This window comes from Narcine bancroftii, chromosome 4 (assembly GCF_036971445.1).
Source record: "Narcine bancroftii isolate sNarBan1 chromosome 4, sNarBan1.hap1, whole genome shotgun sequence".
NCBI classification, from domain to species: Eukaryota; Metazoa; Chordata; class Chondrichthyes; order Torpediniformes; family Narcinidae; genus Narcine; species Narcine bancroftii.
In genome coordinates this window covers 108433408-108452369 of record NC_091472.1, presented here as the reverse complement: position 1 = coordinate 108452369, position 18962 = coordinate 108433408, and the positions used below count along the sequence as shown (strand labels likewise).

Sequence of the window (18962 nt, the reverse complement as noted above, 5' to 3'; positions counted from 1 at the left end):
TTAGTCAACAAAAAATATTGTTGGAAAGGAGAATAGAAGGATGGAAGATAGAAAAATAATCCCTCTTTGTCTTGGAGTGATATTGAAAATAACATGGTGGCCATCTTGGAAATACCTCAAACCTGAGGCAGTCTGTAATCCACATCCATTGGTCTGAGTATATAGCTATAGCTTCTAATCATATAGCAGAGTGTCCTATAGACATATTGATGGAGGTATTGCTTGAAAATCAGCGATATTATTGACGGATTCTGTGGTGGAAACTCGCTATCAGTAGCACTCATTATCAGTAGCACATTACAGCCATCAGAAGCTATAGGCTTATGTCTGTGGATTCCTTCTGTGTATTTTTGGCAAATACACAGTTTGGATTTGCTGCTGCTCATCCATTGGGACTGTTGATTTAGTTTATGTTGTGCGTGTTTGTTGCTCAAGCTTGATGGACGGTAGAACAAGACAAGTAAAATGGCCATAGCAGATGCCTGCATTGCTGTTGAGGAGCAATGTGATGAAGACATGAGGGTTGCGGATCTCAAAGCAGAACTGAAATGACAGAGTCTAGGTATAAGTGATGTTAAAAGAGTTCTCATTGCAAGAATGAAGTTGGTAAAAGAAGAGGTGGCTTTGGATGATGGGAATAAAGAAGAAAAGGTGGCTTTGGTTGATGGGAATGAAGACATTGCAAAACCATTGCAGAAGACAATAACTGAATTTGAATACAGCAACGTGATAATGCTGAAGAGATGATGAAGAGGATAGAGAGGATGAAGATGCAAAGGATGTACAATTCAAACTGGAGAAAGAGTCAAGTAATAAGTCAACATTTGGCCTGCAGGAAGAAATTCAAACATATGACAGTGTGTCCAATTTTGAAAACAGGGAAGCAAACAAAGTTCTTTTAGTTCAAGCTCCAGAGTTTATTGTACTTCAAGTTATACTTCAAAAGGCATAAATACTAAAGCTACACTTCTTGTTTAATGATAAACATGTCTTAGAAGAACAGAAGGAGCAGCTAAGAAGGATAAAGAGGGAACTAAAGAGGAGAAAGGAGCACCAGGAGCTGGAAGCAACCATTGCTGATACCGTAGCCAAAATGGAGGTACTAGAAGACTCAATGGTATCTGGTGCTTGAAGTAAATTATCCAAAGTGTATGATGATAAGAAGTCATATTTTGAAAAAGACCCACAGGAAAGGAAACCACTAAATAAGGTAGATATATTAGTACCACAAGTACAAGACAAATCCTCCCAGAGCATGGTGTTATCAATTCTCATGTACCAGTGATAACATCCACAGACAGAGCTGTGGTTTGGGTCCAGTAAAATCCTGCAGCTTCCTTGGCATCCCAGTCCAGCATTAGAAATACAGATGAACCCACATATGTGAGGTTTCCAGATACATTACCTGCTACAAGTGGCTGTGAACAGAGCAATGTACTATTATCCATGGGAAGGCAAAATGAAATTGCTACATCATTGATCCAGCTACAATCTCTCTTTTCTTTGCCCAAGGAGGAGACTCAAGTTTTTGATGGCGACCCACTGCAGTACCAAACACTCATTAAATCTTTTAAACGCGATATTGAAAACAAAATTCAAGACGATGAAGGTTGTCTTTATTATTTGGAACAGCTTCACAAAAGGACAGCCAAAGGATCTTGTAAAGAGTTGTCAACATATGTTCCTAGATAAAAGATTCAACATGGCTAAGTTTTTACGACAGGAGCATTTTAGCATCAAACAGAGAATTGCTTCAGTTTATATAGAGAAGGCTCCTTCATGGTCATCAATAAAACCAGATGGCACAAAAGTTCTACAAGCATACACTCTCTTTCTAAGAGGATGTTGTAATGCTATGGACGATATCAACTACGTTCATGACCTTGATGTGCCTGGTAATATGTGAATCATTTTAGGGCAATTACCCTATCGGCTATGGATCGGCCATACCCTGTGTGAGAAATGGAGAAATTTGGCTTGTGATTTCCAGAAAATATCTGATCAAAAAGCTACCTTAAAGGATTTGATGGATTTGCTTATGTCTTAGATGTACATTGCAACAGATCCAGTATATGGAAATATTAAAGACACTTAAATGGTGAACAAAGATGTAAGGAGGTCCAACTCACAGCCTAGTCTGAAATTGAAAAGGAAGTTTGTTTGCTTCTCCTGCTTTCAACCATGATCACATTTCCAAAGCATGTCCACCTTCACAGAGCAAACAGCTCTTCTCAGCAGGCAAACTCTCCTTTTCCTTACTTTATCCTTTTCCTTACTTACAACTGACACAGTAGTGGCAAAGGTTAAAGTAACTAAAGAAAAGGAGAGTTTGCCTGCTGAGAAGAGCTGTTTGTTCTGTGAAGGTGGACATGCTTTGGAAATGTGTTCATGGTTGGAAAAGAAGGAACATAATGAGAAGATCGCTTTCTTAAAGGAAAATGTAGTATTTTTTGGCTGTATGTGTAAAATGCGCATCAGTAAAAATTGCAAGAAACTACTTAGTTGTAACATAAGCAATTTGAATGCTGCACATTCACCCAAGAAACAAAGATCAAGGAAAATGAGCAAACAGAAACAAAGGAAGCTGCAGAAAACAGAGTTATAGCCTTGGCTCTGACAAGTGGTCTTACTGGGATCGGTAAGGATATGGTGTCTGTACAAGTCAAGAGCAGGAAGGGAGTGCATTTCTTGACCAAGGTAGCACTCCATCTTGTTGCATGGAGAGACTATTGAACAAGCTTAATCTTCAAGGAAGAAAGAAGATCTGTATAATGCTTGAATGTTACCTGTTTTATTGTATAATTATTATTTAAGACATTATGTCTCATAATAATTAGGGGCCAGTATTTATTGTAAGAGCCAAAATGTACAATTTGTATGTACTTACCTATTGGAGAGCACACTGGGGTCCATTGGCTGGGCACAGTCATCTTTATTCTTGTGTGCATGCATGAGTGCCCGCTTTGAGAATGCGCAGTAAGTTAGCGTTCTGGGGCCGTTTGGAGCATGTGTGGTGGGTTTGGTGTATGGAGTACCAGCTGACTCGTGCGCAATAGTTAAGGCCACAAACTTAATATGGTTAGAGCGTACCAAACAATGTGGTGGTGTATGTGAATAAGGGTGAGTGAAGCTCACATATTTTTTGTTGATCGTTTATATGGACGTTTATGTTTTCATTTACCAATGTTTTGTTATTATAGAACGTTATTTATAGATGCGTCAGCGTACATTAAAGAAGATGGTTACAAGTTTTATGTATTAAAATTAAAAAGTTAAATACAACTGAAAATGTATTTGAATTCGGTGAAAACGCATCACAAATAAAGAGCCTCACTCAGCCCTCAAGTGGCTTTTGTAGATAGTATTCTCTACAGGATGTAAATTCAGAAGATTAAGACACTGGAGAGGTTATAAACTGAATTTGAAATTGGCTGTGTGGGAAAAAACAGAGAGTTATAATGGATGGTTGCTTCTCAGTCTGGAGGCCTGTGATGAGTCATGTGCCTCAAGGATCTGTGTTGGGACCATTGTTGTTTCTTTTCTATATCATCGACCTGGATGATAACATGGTAAATTGAATCAGCAAGTTTTACTGATGACACAAAGATAGGAGGTGTGGTGGACAGTGAGGAAGATTTTCAAAGCTTGCAGAGGAATCTGGACCAACTGGGAGAATGGGCCAGTAAATGGTAGATGGAGTTTAATGCAGACAAGTGTGAGGTGTTGTATTTTGGAAGAGAAAACCAAAGGTAGGAAATATACAGTAAATAGTAGGACACTGAGGAGTGCAGAGGAGCAAAGAGATCTAGGAATACAGGTACATTGTTCCCTGACAGTGGTGTTGCAGGTGGACAGGGTTACAAAGAAAACTTTTAGCATCTTAGCCTTTATAAATCAAAGTATTGAGTATGGAAGTTAGGATGTTATGTTGAAGTTGTTAAGACATTGGTGAGGCAAAATTTGGAATATTGCGTGCAGAACTGGTCACCTAACTACAGGAAGGATATAAATAAGATTGAAAGAGTGCAGAGAAGATTTATTAAGATGTTGCCAAGTCTTCAGGAATTACAGGGAAACATGAAACAGGTTAGGATTTTATTCCTGGGAACAAAGAAGAATGAGGGGAGATTTGATAGAGGTTTACAAGATTATGAGAGGAAAAGACAAAGTGAATGAGAGTTGGCTTTTGAAGGAGATGACTTTAGGTTGAAAGGGGAAAGGTTTAGGGGGAACATGAGGGGGTCTTCTTCACTCAGAGAGTGGTGGGAGTGTGGAACGAGCTGCCATCAAATGTGGTGAATGTGGACTCAATCTTGAGTTTTAAGAATAAATTGGATAGATACATGGATGGGTGAGGTCTGGAGGGTTATGGAATGGAAACAGATCTTTAAGACTATTGGAATAATCATCTGCACAGGCTGGAAGGACAGAATGGCCTGTTTTCTGTGCTATAGTGTTCTATGATCTAAGGATGATTATAATGGTATGGATTGTGTATGCTAATTGGCTCAGGCTGGCCCACCCCCTGATGACACTCTTACCTGGACTTCTCCCCTGGGACCCAGGCCATAAAGGTCGGGCCACCTCTCCCATCCCTGCACTTCCTTAGTTTGGATCTGGGACAGCTCAAGTCTTCTGTATAATAAAGCCTATTGTTCCCCTCAGTCTTTGTCATTGTAATTATTGGGACAACTGGTAGTGCCCAACAACGATATTTACTTGCTCATGAATGGATGAATAACTCAATTGGAATGTGAATTGTTGTGGAGTTATATTCAAACAACAGCTAAAATTGCAACTCTAATGGGACGTTCTTTAATTAAATTGTAATCTTATGTTGATTCCCTATCTGAAAAATCCCTCTTTTTCGGACTTGTCAGCCACAAACGAGCCTGCAGCTGACGTGAACATTTTACCCCCTCCATAAATCTTCATCCGCGAAGCCAAACCAAAGAATCTTATGTTGATTCCCTATCTGAAAAATCCCTCTTTTTCCAAAGAACATGAACATAGCAGAATTTTGAACAGAGATGAGCCATTTTTTTGTCTTTCTCTCATATAAATATAAATCTTTCTCCCCAGGATTAAACCCAGTGGATCTTCTCTGAACTGTTACTGCTCGAGAATGTTCCTTTTTCGAAAACGGGACCATATCCGTATGCTGTGCTCCATGTGTCGGTTTCACCAGCTGTAGCTTATTTTCTGTACTTAAGTGTTCCACCTCCCTTGCAATATATGCCAACATTCCTTTTCATTGAATCATAGGGCCAGGAGAAGGCCATTCAGACCTTCAAACCTGCTCCACCATTCAATAATTTCATGGCTGATCATGTGACTTCAGTAGGCCAGTCCTTTTTTTTTGTATCTCCATACACCTTGATCCCTTTAGCCATAAGAGCCACATCCAACTCCCTTTTGACTTCATGTTTTATAATGGCAGCACTGCCATTGGTGCTAGCCCAGGTCTTTCAGTGCTGCTCCTTGGAAACCTACTGCCTAGCTGTCCTACCCAACCTCCCCACTGTGGAACAGGGCTGGTGGTCATTATACCATCATAGATCCTCGGAGGTCTGATGCTCAAGATGATGGCAATTCAGGAGTTGCGGGCTCTGAGGAATCAGTGGACAGGCGCAGGACACCAGAGCAGGAGAAAACCACCCCCTTGCACAGAAACAAGCCTTTCAGTATACCTTGCTGTTTTAACTATCAAGTTCTTCTCCATATCCCTTTAGTCCAATCCTTTTCACACTTCATCCATAGCCATAGGTTTTGGGGATTTGACAGCTCATCTGAAGTTTTCTTAATGTTGTGAGAGTCCTGCCTCCCCCATCCCTCAGTCACTTCATTTCAACTGCTTAAAAGACGTGTTCTGATTACATCAGTGAAGGGGTGATGAAGGGCTCAGGACCAAAATGTCAACTGCCTTGTAATTCCTATGGATGCTGCATGACCTGCTGAGTTTCTCCAGCACTTCTGTGTACTGTGACAGAAGAAATCACAAAATGTAATTGACTTTCACTGTTTGAAAGCTGAAGTAGAACCCCTTTATTTAAATAACTGTGAGGAACTTTGTTAATTTTATATCGACCATCATTTAAGAGATTTTTTTTGTTTGAACTGCTTAAATGACGTGTTCTGATGACATCAGTGAAGAGGTGGGTTGCTGAACTGAACTGAATTAGCTCTGGTTGAGAAAATAATTAACCCAGAATGTTTTCCTAACAATTCTATTCCGCCCCTGTTCATATATTTAGCTCTGTTGCTGCAGGGCTTTGCCAAGCCATTTCCCCAGAGAAGCATCTCCATTTACATTAAAGCAAAAGTATTCCAAAGAAATCTGCAGCCAGGAACGCAGCTCTTTGATTTTGGAAGGAGGTATTTTGGATTGGAAACATGGAGCCAATTATCTGGCGGACTTTGGATGATGTCATTGTCACGTGACACAACATATTCATCGTTCACTTCCAAAATTATCAGGAAACTTTCCAAGCCAGTCTTAAAACCTCTGTTGCATGTGGTACAGCACACTGCACAGTACAAAATGCTCAGCACTTACAAGTCTGCTTGTACACAAGAAATTCCTTCTAAATGTGTTTCAGCATTTCATCACAGCATTTTCAATACATATCAATAACTTAAACATTCTGCAACTTTTATGTATTCTTCCCTGGAGATTGGGTGTCATTGACAAGGCCACTGTGTGTTGCTCACAGTTAATGGCTCCATTTAAAAGACTGTTGGTAGTCATCCACGGCCACAAATCAACTCACTGAAGGGACCAGGTGATGCAAATGGCAAGCTGGATGCTCCTTGAAGTATGATCAACTAGCCATAGTACACAGGTCAGCGCAATCCTGACTGCCATGTGGAAGAACTCAGGAGGTCAAGCAACATCTGTGGAGATGTGCAGATGACGGATGATTCATGTGGAGAATTTTTTAATTTCTTTTTAAAATATTTTTATTAATGTTATTAAAGAGCTTATAATACTAAAACGATACAATAAAATGATATGGATAGTTACATGTAATTAATAAAACAATCAGCATATGTAAAGCAAATGTAAATTGTAAAACATATCTATAATTCATAGTCCAAATAATATTTGAAAAAAAGAAAGCTAATAATAGGAAAAAATAAATAAAAAGAGAGAAAAACAAAAAAATGATAAAAGAGGGAAAAAAAGGAAAATAACAAAAAAAGAGAGACAAAACAAAAATAAAAAACTCAATGCCCCTCCTTAACAGCGTTGCCAGATACTAAATATGATTAATATTAAAGGAAAAATGAAGGAAGAGAAAAAAATATGAAAAAGAACATAAATTATATTGAAGTGAAATTATAAAATAAGAAAGTGAATCATAAATGACCCCCACAGCTTCTGAAATCTTATATCTGAATTATTAACTGAATAATAGATCATTTCCATCTTCAAACAGGACATGATGTCACACAACCACTGATCATGAGCAGGCAGGGAAGCATCCTTCCATATAAGTAAAATTGCACACCTCCCAAAAGAGGGGAAAAGGATATGGCATGACACTGAACGGGAGACAAGGTAGCATCATTCCATCTCATTGTATCAAAGAGGGCAAGCAAAGGATTCGGTACTAAATCTATATTAAAAATTGTAGACAAAGTTCATAAAACCTCTCTCCAGTATTTTTCTAGACTATGACAAGTCCTGAAAGTATGAATTAATGATGCTTCTCCATCCTTACACCTGTCACAACAGGGACTCATATCAGACTAAAAACTAGACAATTTAACCTTAGACATATGTTCTCTGAGTACCACCTTAAATTATAATAAACAATGACAAAGGCATAATGATAAGCGATTAACCATCTTAAGAATTATGTCCTAATCCATATCCAATGTACTCAAATTTAAATCCTGTTCCCAAGCATGTTTAATTTTAACTAGTGAAGTTTATTTTGAACATATCAATTTTTCATAAATATCAGATATTAAACCTTTATGAGAAGGCATTAAATTTTTTTTTTTAATCTCATTTACAAAATTTGATTCAGACTTTCTTGGAAAATCAAAAAGCTGTCAGAAAATCTAGAAAAATTTTGGATTTACAAATATCTAAAAAATTGAGATTTGGGCAAGCTAAAATTAGCAGAAAGCTAATTGTAGACTTTGTCTACAATTGAGTCAGGGAATGCTTCACTTATTAAACTTAGCAAGATAATTCTCCTTAAAAAAATGTTTATGGTTCTTTGTAATTGTAATACCAAGCTAAGTAAATTGATTTTTACAAATCTTAAAAGGAAAACCATCATACATTGATGCAGGAGAATTCAACGGAAGGATTTCATTTTTATGCAGACTCAATTTATATCCTGAAACTGACTGAATTGTGAAAGTAAGAATAGCCATCAATGAATAGATCTGAAAAGTTTTGAATACCCTCTCTGTACCATCTCTGAAAAATAGCATCATGCAAAGGTTGTAAAAAGTGATTAGATACAATAGGGCTTGAAAGAGAGAAAATATGAAATGCAAAGTGTTTTCTAAACTGTACCCAAATTCTCACAGAATGTTTAACAATGGGATTATCTATTAACTTAGTAGAAAATGGAAGTGAAGAGCCGAGAAGCACTAAATTGGAAAAATTTGGGGGAGAATTCAGCTCCATTGATACCCATAATGGGCAATCAGAATGATTATGAAAAAAAGACCAAAAGTAAAATCTAAAGTTAGGTAGAGCCATTCCACCATCTCTCTTAAATCTCTGGAGAAGAATTTTATTAAGGTGAGGATGCTTACCCTTCCATATATAAGATATCACGGAATTGAGTAAGTTTAAAAAAACTTTTAGGAACAAAAATTGGAACAGATTGAAAAAGATATAAAAATCTAGGTAAGATTTTCATTTTAATATAATTTATACGACTAACTAAAAATTGCAGACAAACTCTACAATTGAGTCAGGGAATGCTTTACTTATTAAACTTAGCAAGATAATTCTCCTTAAAAAAAAATGTTTATGGTTCTTTGTAATTGTAATACCAAGCTAAGTAAATTGATTTTCACCAATCTTAAAAGGAAAACCATCATACATTGATATAGGAGAATTCAACGGAAGGATTTCATTTTTATGCAGACTCAATTTATATCCTGAAAATTGACTGAATTGTGAAAGTAATGACATCATATGGGGGAGGGAGGCACTGGATCCAAAATGAAAAGTAAGTGATCATCTGCAAAACGGGAGACCTTACACTGAATCCCTTTCCTCCGTGTCCTCAAGATGACTTTGCACTCACCAAGAGAAATTGTTAATGGTTCAATCACCAGATCAAATAATAAAGGACTTAGCAGGCATCCTTGAAGAGTGCCATGTTGTTGTAGATTGAAAGGCTGAGATTGTTGTAAATGAGTAAGAATTGTGGTGGATGGACGTGAATACAATAATTTATCCCATGTAATAAAATCAGAAACAAAATTAAATTTTTCAAGAGTTGTAAACAAATATGCTCAGTCTATTCAATCAAAAGCTTTTTCTGCATCCAATGAAAGAAACATTCACGAGTTTTCCTGGAAGACAAATATATAATATTCATTAAGCAACATATATTAAAATAAGAATATTGGTTTTTAATAAACCCCAGCTGATCATCAAAAATAACTGACAGTAAAATGTTTCCCATCCTATTAGCTAAAATTTTGACCAAAATTTTAGCATCAAGATTTGGTAAAGAAATTGGTCTATAGGAGGAACATTCAGTCATGGTTTTACCTTTTTCACAATTAAAGATATGCAAGCCTCACCTGTTTAAACAAATCTACAAACACCACACTCAAGTAAGATGTGAGCAATTGAGAAAATAATTCAAAAAATTCCACAATAAACTAATCAGGTCCAGGGGCCATTCCAGATTGTAATGAAAAAATAGCAACCGTTATTTGCTCTCATAAGATAGATTCATCCAATCTAATTTGACTATCTGAAGAAATCTTGGGGATGTTCAATCGGTCTAAAAAATTCTTCATCAAATGACCATCATTCGAATATTCAGAATAATATAGCTTGGAATAGAGTATTTTAAATGTATCATTTATCTCAGAATGATCTGAAGTAATAATACCATTATCTTTATGAACCTTTATAATATGCCACTTAGCACCAAATCCTCTAAATTGGTTATCCAAAAACTTACCCGATTTATCACTATTAATGTAAAATTGACTTTTAGATTCCAAAAGTTGGCATTCAACTGGATATGGTGAGAGAAGATCAAATTTAATTTTAAGTTCAATCCATTTTTTGTATAAATCTGAATTTTTAGTTTGAGTCTATTGCTAATCTGTTTAATTTGTTTAATTAACTCAGGTCTTTCTTTATTAGTCTTCTTTTCTTATTAACAGCATACAAAATGACTTAAAAAAAAGACTTCAAAGTATCTCATGTAATTAAGCTAGAAGTTTCCGAAGAGATATTAGCATCACAAAAGAAAAATATATGTTCTTCCATAAATATAACAATGTCCTTATCTGATAATAGAACTGAATTAAAGCACCAGTGTCTTATATCTTGAGGAAAATTAGGAAGAATCCATGACATTGTTACAGGGGGAATGATCAGATGAGTTAATAGAATTAATTGATTATCAATTTAAAAAAAGTAATCAATACATGAGTAAGTGTGATGAACATGGGAAAAGAAAGAATACTCTCTAGTAGTGGGATAAAAAGAAATGCTGGACATCTGAAATGCCATAATCTGATAGAAAATAATGTATTAATAAGGAAGATTTGTTTAATGTGACTGGGTTAGAAGATGAACGATCTAAGATAGGGTCCAACCAATAGTTGAAATCCCTGTCTAGAAAAAACAAATATAAACTTAAATCTGGCAAAGAAGTTTAAAAAAATTTTAAAACCCTGGATCATCAACATTTAGAAGCATAAACATTTGCAAAAACCATCATTTTCCATCTTGAATTCCAGGCCTGGGGATCACACACCAGTGCATCTTACTTCTAGTCCCTGAAGCAAGATTGTGGTCCCAGATCGCTCTGAGCTGTGGGTCAGGATGCAATTTGCACCTGGCCCCTCAACTTAGTGCCAGCTATGATTGACCCATCTGGACTCGGGTACTAATTATGTGATCAGACATCTATCTAGAGTTTTGAACCATTGATCCAGAGGCAGAAGTTTGAATCATAACAGCTGGGGAACATCAAGTCAAGTGATAAAATAAATCTGGAATCAATCTGATCACCGCATTACAGAAAGAGTATGGAGGCTTTGGAAAGATGGTACCGGGATTAGAAGGTATGAGCTATAAGGAAAGGTTGGACTCACTTGGGTAATATTATCTGAAGCTTCAGAAGTTGACGAGCCTGATAGAATTTCATGGAATTATGAGAGGCAATGATAAGGTGGACAATTAGAATATTTTACAAAGGCTAAAAATGTTAAACACCAGAGGACATTTTTATGGAGTATGAAAGAAGAAAGTTGAAAGGAGATGTGTGGAGTACATTTTTTTACACAGGGAGTGGTAAGTTCCTGAAACAGGGTGTCAGGAGCAGTGGTGGAAGCAGATTCAACAGTATTATTTAAAATTCTCCTAGATAACATATGATAATATAGGAATAGAGAAACATGCACAGAGTTTTACTTGAATTTGGGCATTGTGTTTGGTGCAGACACGTGACCTATTTCTGTTTTATGATTTATGTTCAATGTTAAAAATTGTCTCCACAATTGTGAGCCCATGGAATTTGTGAATGCTCTTTGGGATAGGAAACTTGCAATCTTTCCCAATGTGGCTGATGTGTGATTCCAGATCCAGCAACGCGGTTAATTCTATCTTCCTCCTGATTTTAGGGACAAACATAAAAATATTAGAAATAGGAGCAGGAGTAGGCCATCTGGCCCATCGATCCTACTCCCCAGTTCAATGAAATCATGGCTGATATGATGATAGGCTAATCTCCACCTACCTGCATTTTTCCCCATAATTCCTTATTTCCCATAATACTAGGTAGAAATCTATCCAACTTTGTTTTAAATATATTTACTGAGGTCGTCTCCACTGTTTCAATCAGCAAGGAATTCTAGTCTTACTACCTTCTGGGAAAAGCAGTTCCTCTTTATCTCTGTCCTAAATTTACTACCCTGAATCTTGAGGATATATCCCCGAGTTCTGGTCTCCCCTACCAATGGAAACCTTATCCACCTCAATCTTATCTACGCTTTTCATAATTTTATATGTTTCTATATGATCCCTTTGAATTCTTCTAAATTCTAGCTCATACAGTCACAGATGACTCAATCTCTTCTCATAGGCCAAACTCATTCATCCCAGGTGAGCCTCTTCTGCACTGCCTCCAAAGCCAGTACATCCTTCCTCAAGTCAGGACACCAGAACTCCACACAGAACTCCAGATGCAGTCTCACCATTACCTTGTACAGTTGCAGCACTCTCTGCTCCTCAGTTCAATCCCTCTAGCAATGAAGGCCAAATTTGCATTTGCCTTCTTGATAGCCTGCTGCACTTGCAAACTGACCTTTTGCGATTCATGCACAAGCCCTTCAGTCCTTCTGCATGGAAGCATTGTACAATCACTTTATATTTAAATAATATTTTTATCTTCCATTCTTCTTCCTTCCAAAGTAGTTAGCCTCCCATTAACCAACATTGTACTCCATCTGCCAGACCCTTGCCCACTCACTTAACATATCTACACCTTTCTGCAGACTCTCCAGACCCTCTGCACAATTTGCTTTTCCACTCAATTTAGTGTCGATAGCAAACTTATATAACTACACGCTGCCCCCTCTTCCAAATCATTTATGTATACTGTGAACAGTTGCGGGCCCAATACCGACCCCTGCGGCACCACTGATTACCAACCAAAAAAAAACACCCCTGCACCCAAATGCTCCGCTTTCTATTAGTTAACCAATCCTCTATCCACATTACCTTCAATTCCATGCATTCTTATCTTATAGATAAGTCTTTTATGCGGCACCTTATCAGACACCTTTTGAAATTCCAGATAAATATTGTCCAGCTGCTCACCTCTATCTACTGTGCTCATTATATCCTCAAAGAACTCAAGTAAGTTGGTCAGACAGGATCTCCCTTTGCTGAATCCATGCTGCATCCACTTGATGGATCCATTTTGCTCGAGAAGCCTCGCTACTTCTTCTTTAATGATAGCTTCAACCATTTTTCCAACTACAGATGTTAAACTAACTGGCCTATAGTTCCCTGCCTTTTGCCTTCATCCTTTTTTGAATATTGGTGTGGCATTCGCCAGCTTCCAATTTAACGGGACCTGCCCAGAGTCCAGAGAATTTTGGTAAATTGTCAACAAAGCCTCGACTATAACTTCTGCCATTTCTTTCAGTATGCTGGGATGCATTCCATCAGCACTAGGAATTTTTCTATCTTTAGACACTCAAGTTTTCTGAGAACAGCCTCTTTATTGATAGCTATTGCATCCAAGTCCTCACCTGCCATCCCATCCATAACATCTGTCACTGACATATTTGATGTGATGTGAATACAATGTTGTGACTATCTTCCTTTATAATTGCTTGGAGAGACTTGAATGTCATTATTTATGATTTCTTCAAACAAATAGTCTGTACTAAAGTTAAGTTGTGTTTTTTCACAGATTATTAAACCTTATATATTAATAACTATATTCTGACAACTTGTTATATGGTACTAAAACTATGATAAAATAATTAAACAATGCTTAAAATTATGATTAAAACAGTCAATAAAAGTTGTTGGACTAAATCAAGCCCATCCATCTTCACAGAACAAAAAAAAAGCCAAACTAAATGTTATCTCAAAACATGCAGAAAGTTAGCCATAAACTTGAAGGAGGCACTCAAAGAATGTGTAAACTATATCTACTTGCAGAATATGCTTCCAAGCCATTTTAACCCTTATATACAACATCAATTCTTCCTTATCATCTTCCAAGGGTCCAACTTTCACTTTAGCACCTTTTTAGGCTTTGTATAATTATAATAACTTTTACTGTCTGATTTTTAAAATATTTTGTGCTTATTTTTTCTCATAGTTGACCTTCCCTTCCTTTATTGCTTGCTTCATGGTTCTTTGTTGCTTCTTAAACCCAATTTTCTGGTTTCCCACTTTTCTTGGTGACATTTAATGCTCAACATTGTAGTTTGGTGCCTTCCTTAATCTCCTTAGCTATACTTAGCTGTCCTCACCCTTAGTGTCCTTGCTTTTAACTGGAATATATTTTTGCTGAGCACCATGAAAAATCTCTTTGAATGACCTCCACTGTTCCTCATCCATCCATCTATATAGTCTGCATTCCCTGTCCAACTCCTCCTTCATCCCCTTGAAGGGTCCCTTGTTTAGGCATAACACACTTGTTTTAGATTGAATTACTGTACCTCCATTTGTTTGATAAGATCATTGTTTACAAGAGGATTCCTAATTGCAAAATCACTGATTTTACCTATGTCATTACACAGGACCAGATCCAAGACAGCATGTTCCCTTTTAGGTTCAGTAACATGCTGTTCAAGAAAGCCATCCATATGCATTCTATGAAGTCCTCCTCAAGGTTGCCTCAACCAATCTGATTCACCCAGTCTAGGTGCACGTTAAAATTCCCCCACAACTGTTGTTCCATCCTCACATGCTTCTGATATTTCTTGGTTTATTGCCTGGGCCACAGTTATTATTGGGTGGCCTATAGGCAACTCTCTCAAAGAGGAATGGACAATCAAATGCCAGGTGTGTCCATATCTTGTTAACATAAAACACTGAGTTCCTTTGTATTTATGTTCTTTGCTAAAGATTCCAGCATCTGCAGCTTTTGTTTCTCTTCTTAATAAATAATCTAGTCTGGTCCTTTGAATTTGAATTCAGTTACGTAACTAGAACATTAGAAAAAAGAGCAGGAGTCAGTCATCTGGCCCATAGAGCTGGCACTGCCATTCAACAAGATCATTGGTGATCTGGCCATGGACTCAGCTCCACTAATCCATCTGTTCCCCATCACCCTGAATTCTCCTATTCTTCAAAAATATATTGGTCTGTTTCTTAAATACATATAATGTAGGAACTCAGAAGTTCAAGAAGCATCAGTGGAAGAAAAAGATGGGTCAACTTTTCAGGCTGCAGTCCGTCATCAAGACCCCTTCAGGATTCCCACATTGAGGCCACTTTTCTTGGCTTACATTTGTATCTCAAAGTGCCCATAAGAAGTGAAAGAATTGAAGACCAAATGTCATCTTCAAAGGTTGAGTGTTTTGAAAGTAGGGCTGAATCTGATCCCCATTCAAAAATAATTTATCCAGCTCTTGGTTTGCTGATATCTTCACAAAGTTTTCAGTGGTTTATGAAGCAGAATGAATAAATTGCTGTTTCCCTGCATTTCAGACTGAAGCTCCTGGAAATGCTGGATCACAGCACCACCACTTATGGAAAGGTGTAACTACAAATTCCACTGTGGTCTGAGCATAGGAATTTATCAGCAAAATTTTAAGATATAAAATGCAAAATTATATGCATTCATGTTGAATGTGTTGTACTCTTGCTTTGTGAAAGTGATGCAAAGAAAGTTTCTGAAATTTAGTCACTATTCCTGTGTTGGAAACATGGCAACAAAGGTGTCCCAAAGACTGCAATATGACAATGAACAGATAATCTGTTTTAAGGCATTGGGGACACTTAAGCTTAGTCCCCAGCACCACTTCAAAATTATCCCAAGAGATGGTCATCTCATTCAAAAGTTTGCACCAATAGTGCAGCATTGCCTTTTACTTCATTGGAATATCACCTCAGAATGTTGTACTCTCGTCCTCTGATGGAACGCTGAACTTTTTCACAGAGATTAAGGTGGGAAAAAAATATCAGAGCAGAGTTAAGCAGATGCTTGTTAAAGACACTCCGAAGAAAATGCATACCCCAATGACCCACCACTGGGAAATTCAATACCTACCAAATGCTTAGGGGCTGTGAGTTGTGGCAGGGGTGGAGGAGAGGAGGAGCTTGGCGAGTGGGGACAAGTCAAAGTTGGGACGGGCAATTGAGGGTCCATGATCATTAGGTGGGGGCATAAAACAATGGAGTGAAGAGTCCAAATTGTCAATAAGGTGTAGAATAAATGTCCCTGAAAGGCTGGAAGGGGCAGAAACTCTGAACATATTTTAACTGCACTTGGATGCATACTTGAATAGTCATGCCCTGCAGGAGCAAGCATCTATTACAGGGAGGGATGGGACAAGGGTGGGTGCAAATTGCTTTTTTATGTCTAATTAATCTGGAAGCAGAAGCAAAATTTGGCAGGGAGGAGCTGTTTTTCCTGTGCAATCGGAAGAAATGGTGTGGGGCACTAACTGGTGGTCTGGGACAGCCAAGCAGGGCGGCAGGTGAGTACAGAATATTCATTCAGAGAAAAGGGGCCCAGTTAAGTGCTGGGCAACTATTGTGAGCTGACAAGGCAATTATTGTTTGGAGGACGGGGAAGACATTGGAATTTCATGTAAGTGAATTGACTAAAGGAGACCTACCTAATTTGGTTCCCAATGTCGACCAAGGTCCAACACAAGGAGGTCCCCTTTAAGTCCACAGCGAAGCAAGTTCAGAGATACACTGAAGGCCTTCTTCAGTGTGAATGGTCAGCCTTGTGCAACCCACATTATGCAAGAAAAAATTTGGTAAGTGTCAATCAGAAATCCATTGAGGCTTTTCAGCCCGACGGGTATCCAGCAGGCTCTCCTCATCGCAACAAAAGGCCAAGGATTTTCCAAACTCCACCTCTCTGACTTCCCAATCAATGTTAGAAGTCTCTGACATGTATGAACTTTTTCCTGAAGCAAGCTTTGATTGGTTGATGATCAAAAGTACAATTCTACACAATACAATTCTAAGTGGGAATATTTTGCGAAGAGGTGCAAATGACACATAAACAACAATTTGGTTCCTGAAATATTTAGTGGACCCTTTTTTTTTAAGCTAGTATTCAGCAAAGTTATTATGAGAAGGATCATTTGAATTTAACTTTAGGAAGTGATGTTGGCCAAATGGGATATGTGTGTGGGAGGCAGGGTTAATTATATTTTGCATGATTATGAAACAGGACAAAAATAAAACAGGGGTACAGATCCTACACTGAACAAAGGCTAGTTTCACTGGACTGAGAAGTGATTGACAAAAGTGGACTGAAAACAACTCCTTTAAAGTAAGTCCATCTCATAATTATGGGGGGCATTCTCAAAATAAATTTGAGGGATTCAGGGTGAATATGGCCCCACAAAAAAGGGTGGAATTACCACATCTATTGGTCCTTGGAAGATATTTTAAGAATGAGGCAAGAAAAAGAAATATATGACACCGAGGAACTGATGCATCAGAAACATTAGAAGAATAAAATAATTATAGAGAAGTGTCAGAGAGAAACTAAAAGGAAAACTAAGAAAGCAAAGAGAGGACATGAAACATATTAAGTAAAACTTTTCTTTTAATTCCTTAGATATTTTATGAGTACATTAGGAGAAAGAAGATAACCAATGAAAAGTAAGGTCTGCAGATGATCTGAAAGATTATTTATGGAGACAGAAGGTGTGCGTCAGGTTTCTACTGAAGTTTTATGATTGTTTTCACAAAAGAAAAGAGAGCATGCTGATATTATTATAAAGGTGCAAGAGGGTGAAATATTAAAAGGGATACAAAAGGAAAAGAAAAATTAGATCCATAATTGTTAGTGGCAGGACTCAAAGAGAAAACGATTGACAGGTGTTTTATGACCCAAACGTATATTCCTACTGGGCTTCCTCTGGGTTCTGTTTATAGTCCCTTGTGGACTAATTTAGAATTAGATGCAGAAGGCACATAAAAGAATTTTGCAGATGATATCAAATATGGTGTGGTTGACAACGAGGGAGAAAACTTTGACTTTCAGAAGATACCAATAGTCATTGACCAGGGAAAATGGCACATTAACTTTAATTGAGGGAAATATGTCATAGTACATTTGGAAATATGCACCAAAGCATGCTAAATAAAAGAAGACTCAATTTGGTGGATGAGCTGAGGGACCTCAGTAGCTTGAACATCAGACAATGTAATCAAAAAGGCATATGAAAGGTTGATCTTTATTTCTTGAGGCATAAAATATTAGCCAAAAATGCACATTCTAGAACTTTTAATGAGCATTACATTACCTCGGGGTCTGCACAGTTAGTGTAGCGGTTAGTGCAATGCTATTACAGTGCCAGCAACCTGGGCTTGAATCTGTTTCTGTCTTTGAGGCATTTGTACTTTTTACACATGTCCACATGGGTTTCCTCCTGGTGCTCCAATTTCCTACCAAATTCCCAACACATAAGGGGTTAGTAAGTTCATTCATCACATGGATGTATTTGGGTGGCACAGGCTGATAGGCTGGATGGGCCAGTTACCGTAATGTATCTCGGAATTAAAAATTAAGATTACAGACTTAGGTCATTTTCTTTGGAACAAAGGAGGTTAAAGGAAGCAACAACTAAAAACAACATGCCAGAGGAAATCTGTTGAGCTGAGCAGTGGGAGAAAAATAATGGTCAACATTTCAGGACTGAGCCCCTCATCAAGACTCAAGGAAGAGTCTTGGCTGAAGGTGGACTTCATTGGGATGCGTTAAAATATGAGGTGCTTATAGAGAGTGAATAGGAAAAGAGATTTTAAAAAATTAACAGACATTGATGTAAAGTAACACTGGACAACAATTCTTTTCAAAAGGTTTGTTTCCTGAAAATAAATCGAGGATAATAAGACAACTTCAAGCTGAATACAAAGATAATTTCAGATTTGCTGCACCATGGAGAAAATTGGAGAAACATTAAATTTATTGAATTTATCAGATTTAATAGCATAATGATACTGACACATTACGTTAGCTCAACTGACTTAAAAATGTTTTGCCATTTTGTACTCAGCACGTGATGCCTCTCGTGTC

The 18962-nt window shown here is 37.6% G+C and overlaps 1 protein-coding gene across 7 annotated transcripts in view; it reads right to left on the bottom strand.

Annotated features, from left to right (window-relative positions):
- The window catches only part of pax1b (paired box 1b), a 180406-nt gene that overhangs the window by 141519 nt on the left and 19925 nt on the right, over positions 1-18962 (bottom strand). For 2 of the 7 annotated variants that reach the window (XR_011356026.1, XM_069932390.1), the window contains one exon: positions 8942-9552. The exons of the other annotated variants lie outside the window; for them this stretch is intronic. Coding sequence is in view for 1 of the 2 variants with exons in the window: in XM_069932390.1 (XP_069788491.1) it covers positions 9506-9552 (47 nt within the window). In the remaining variant the exon portion in view is untranslated. Of the gene's footprint in view, positions 1-8941; positions 9553-18962 lie in introns of those variants that run through there. 7 annotated transcript variants of the gene reach the window in all.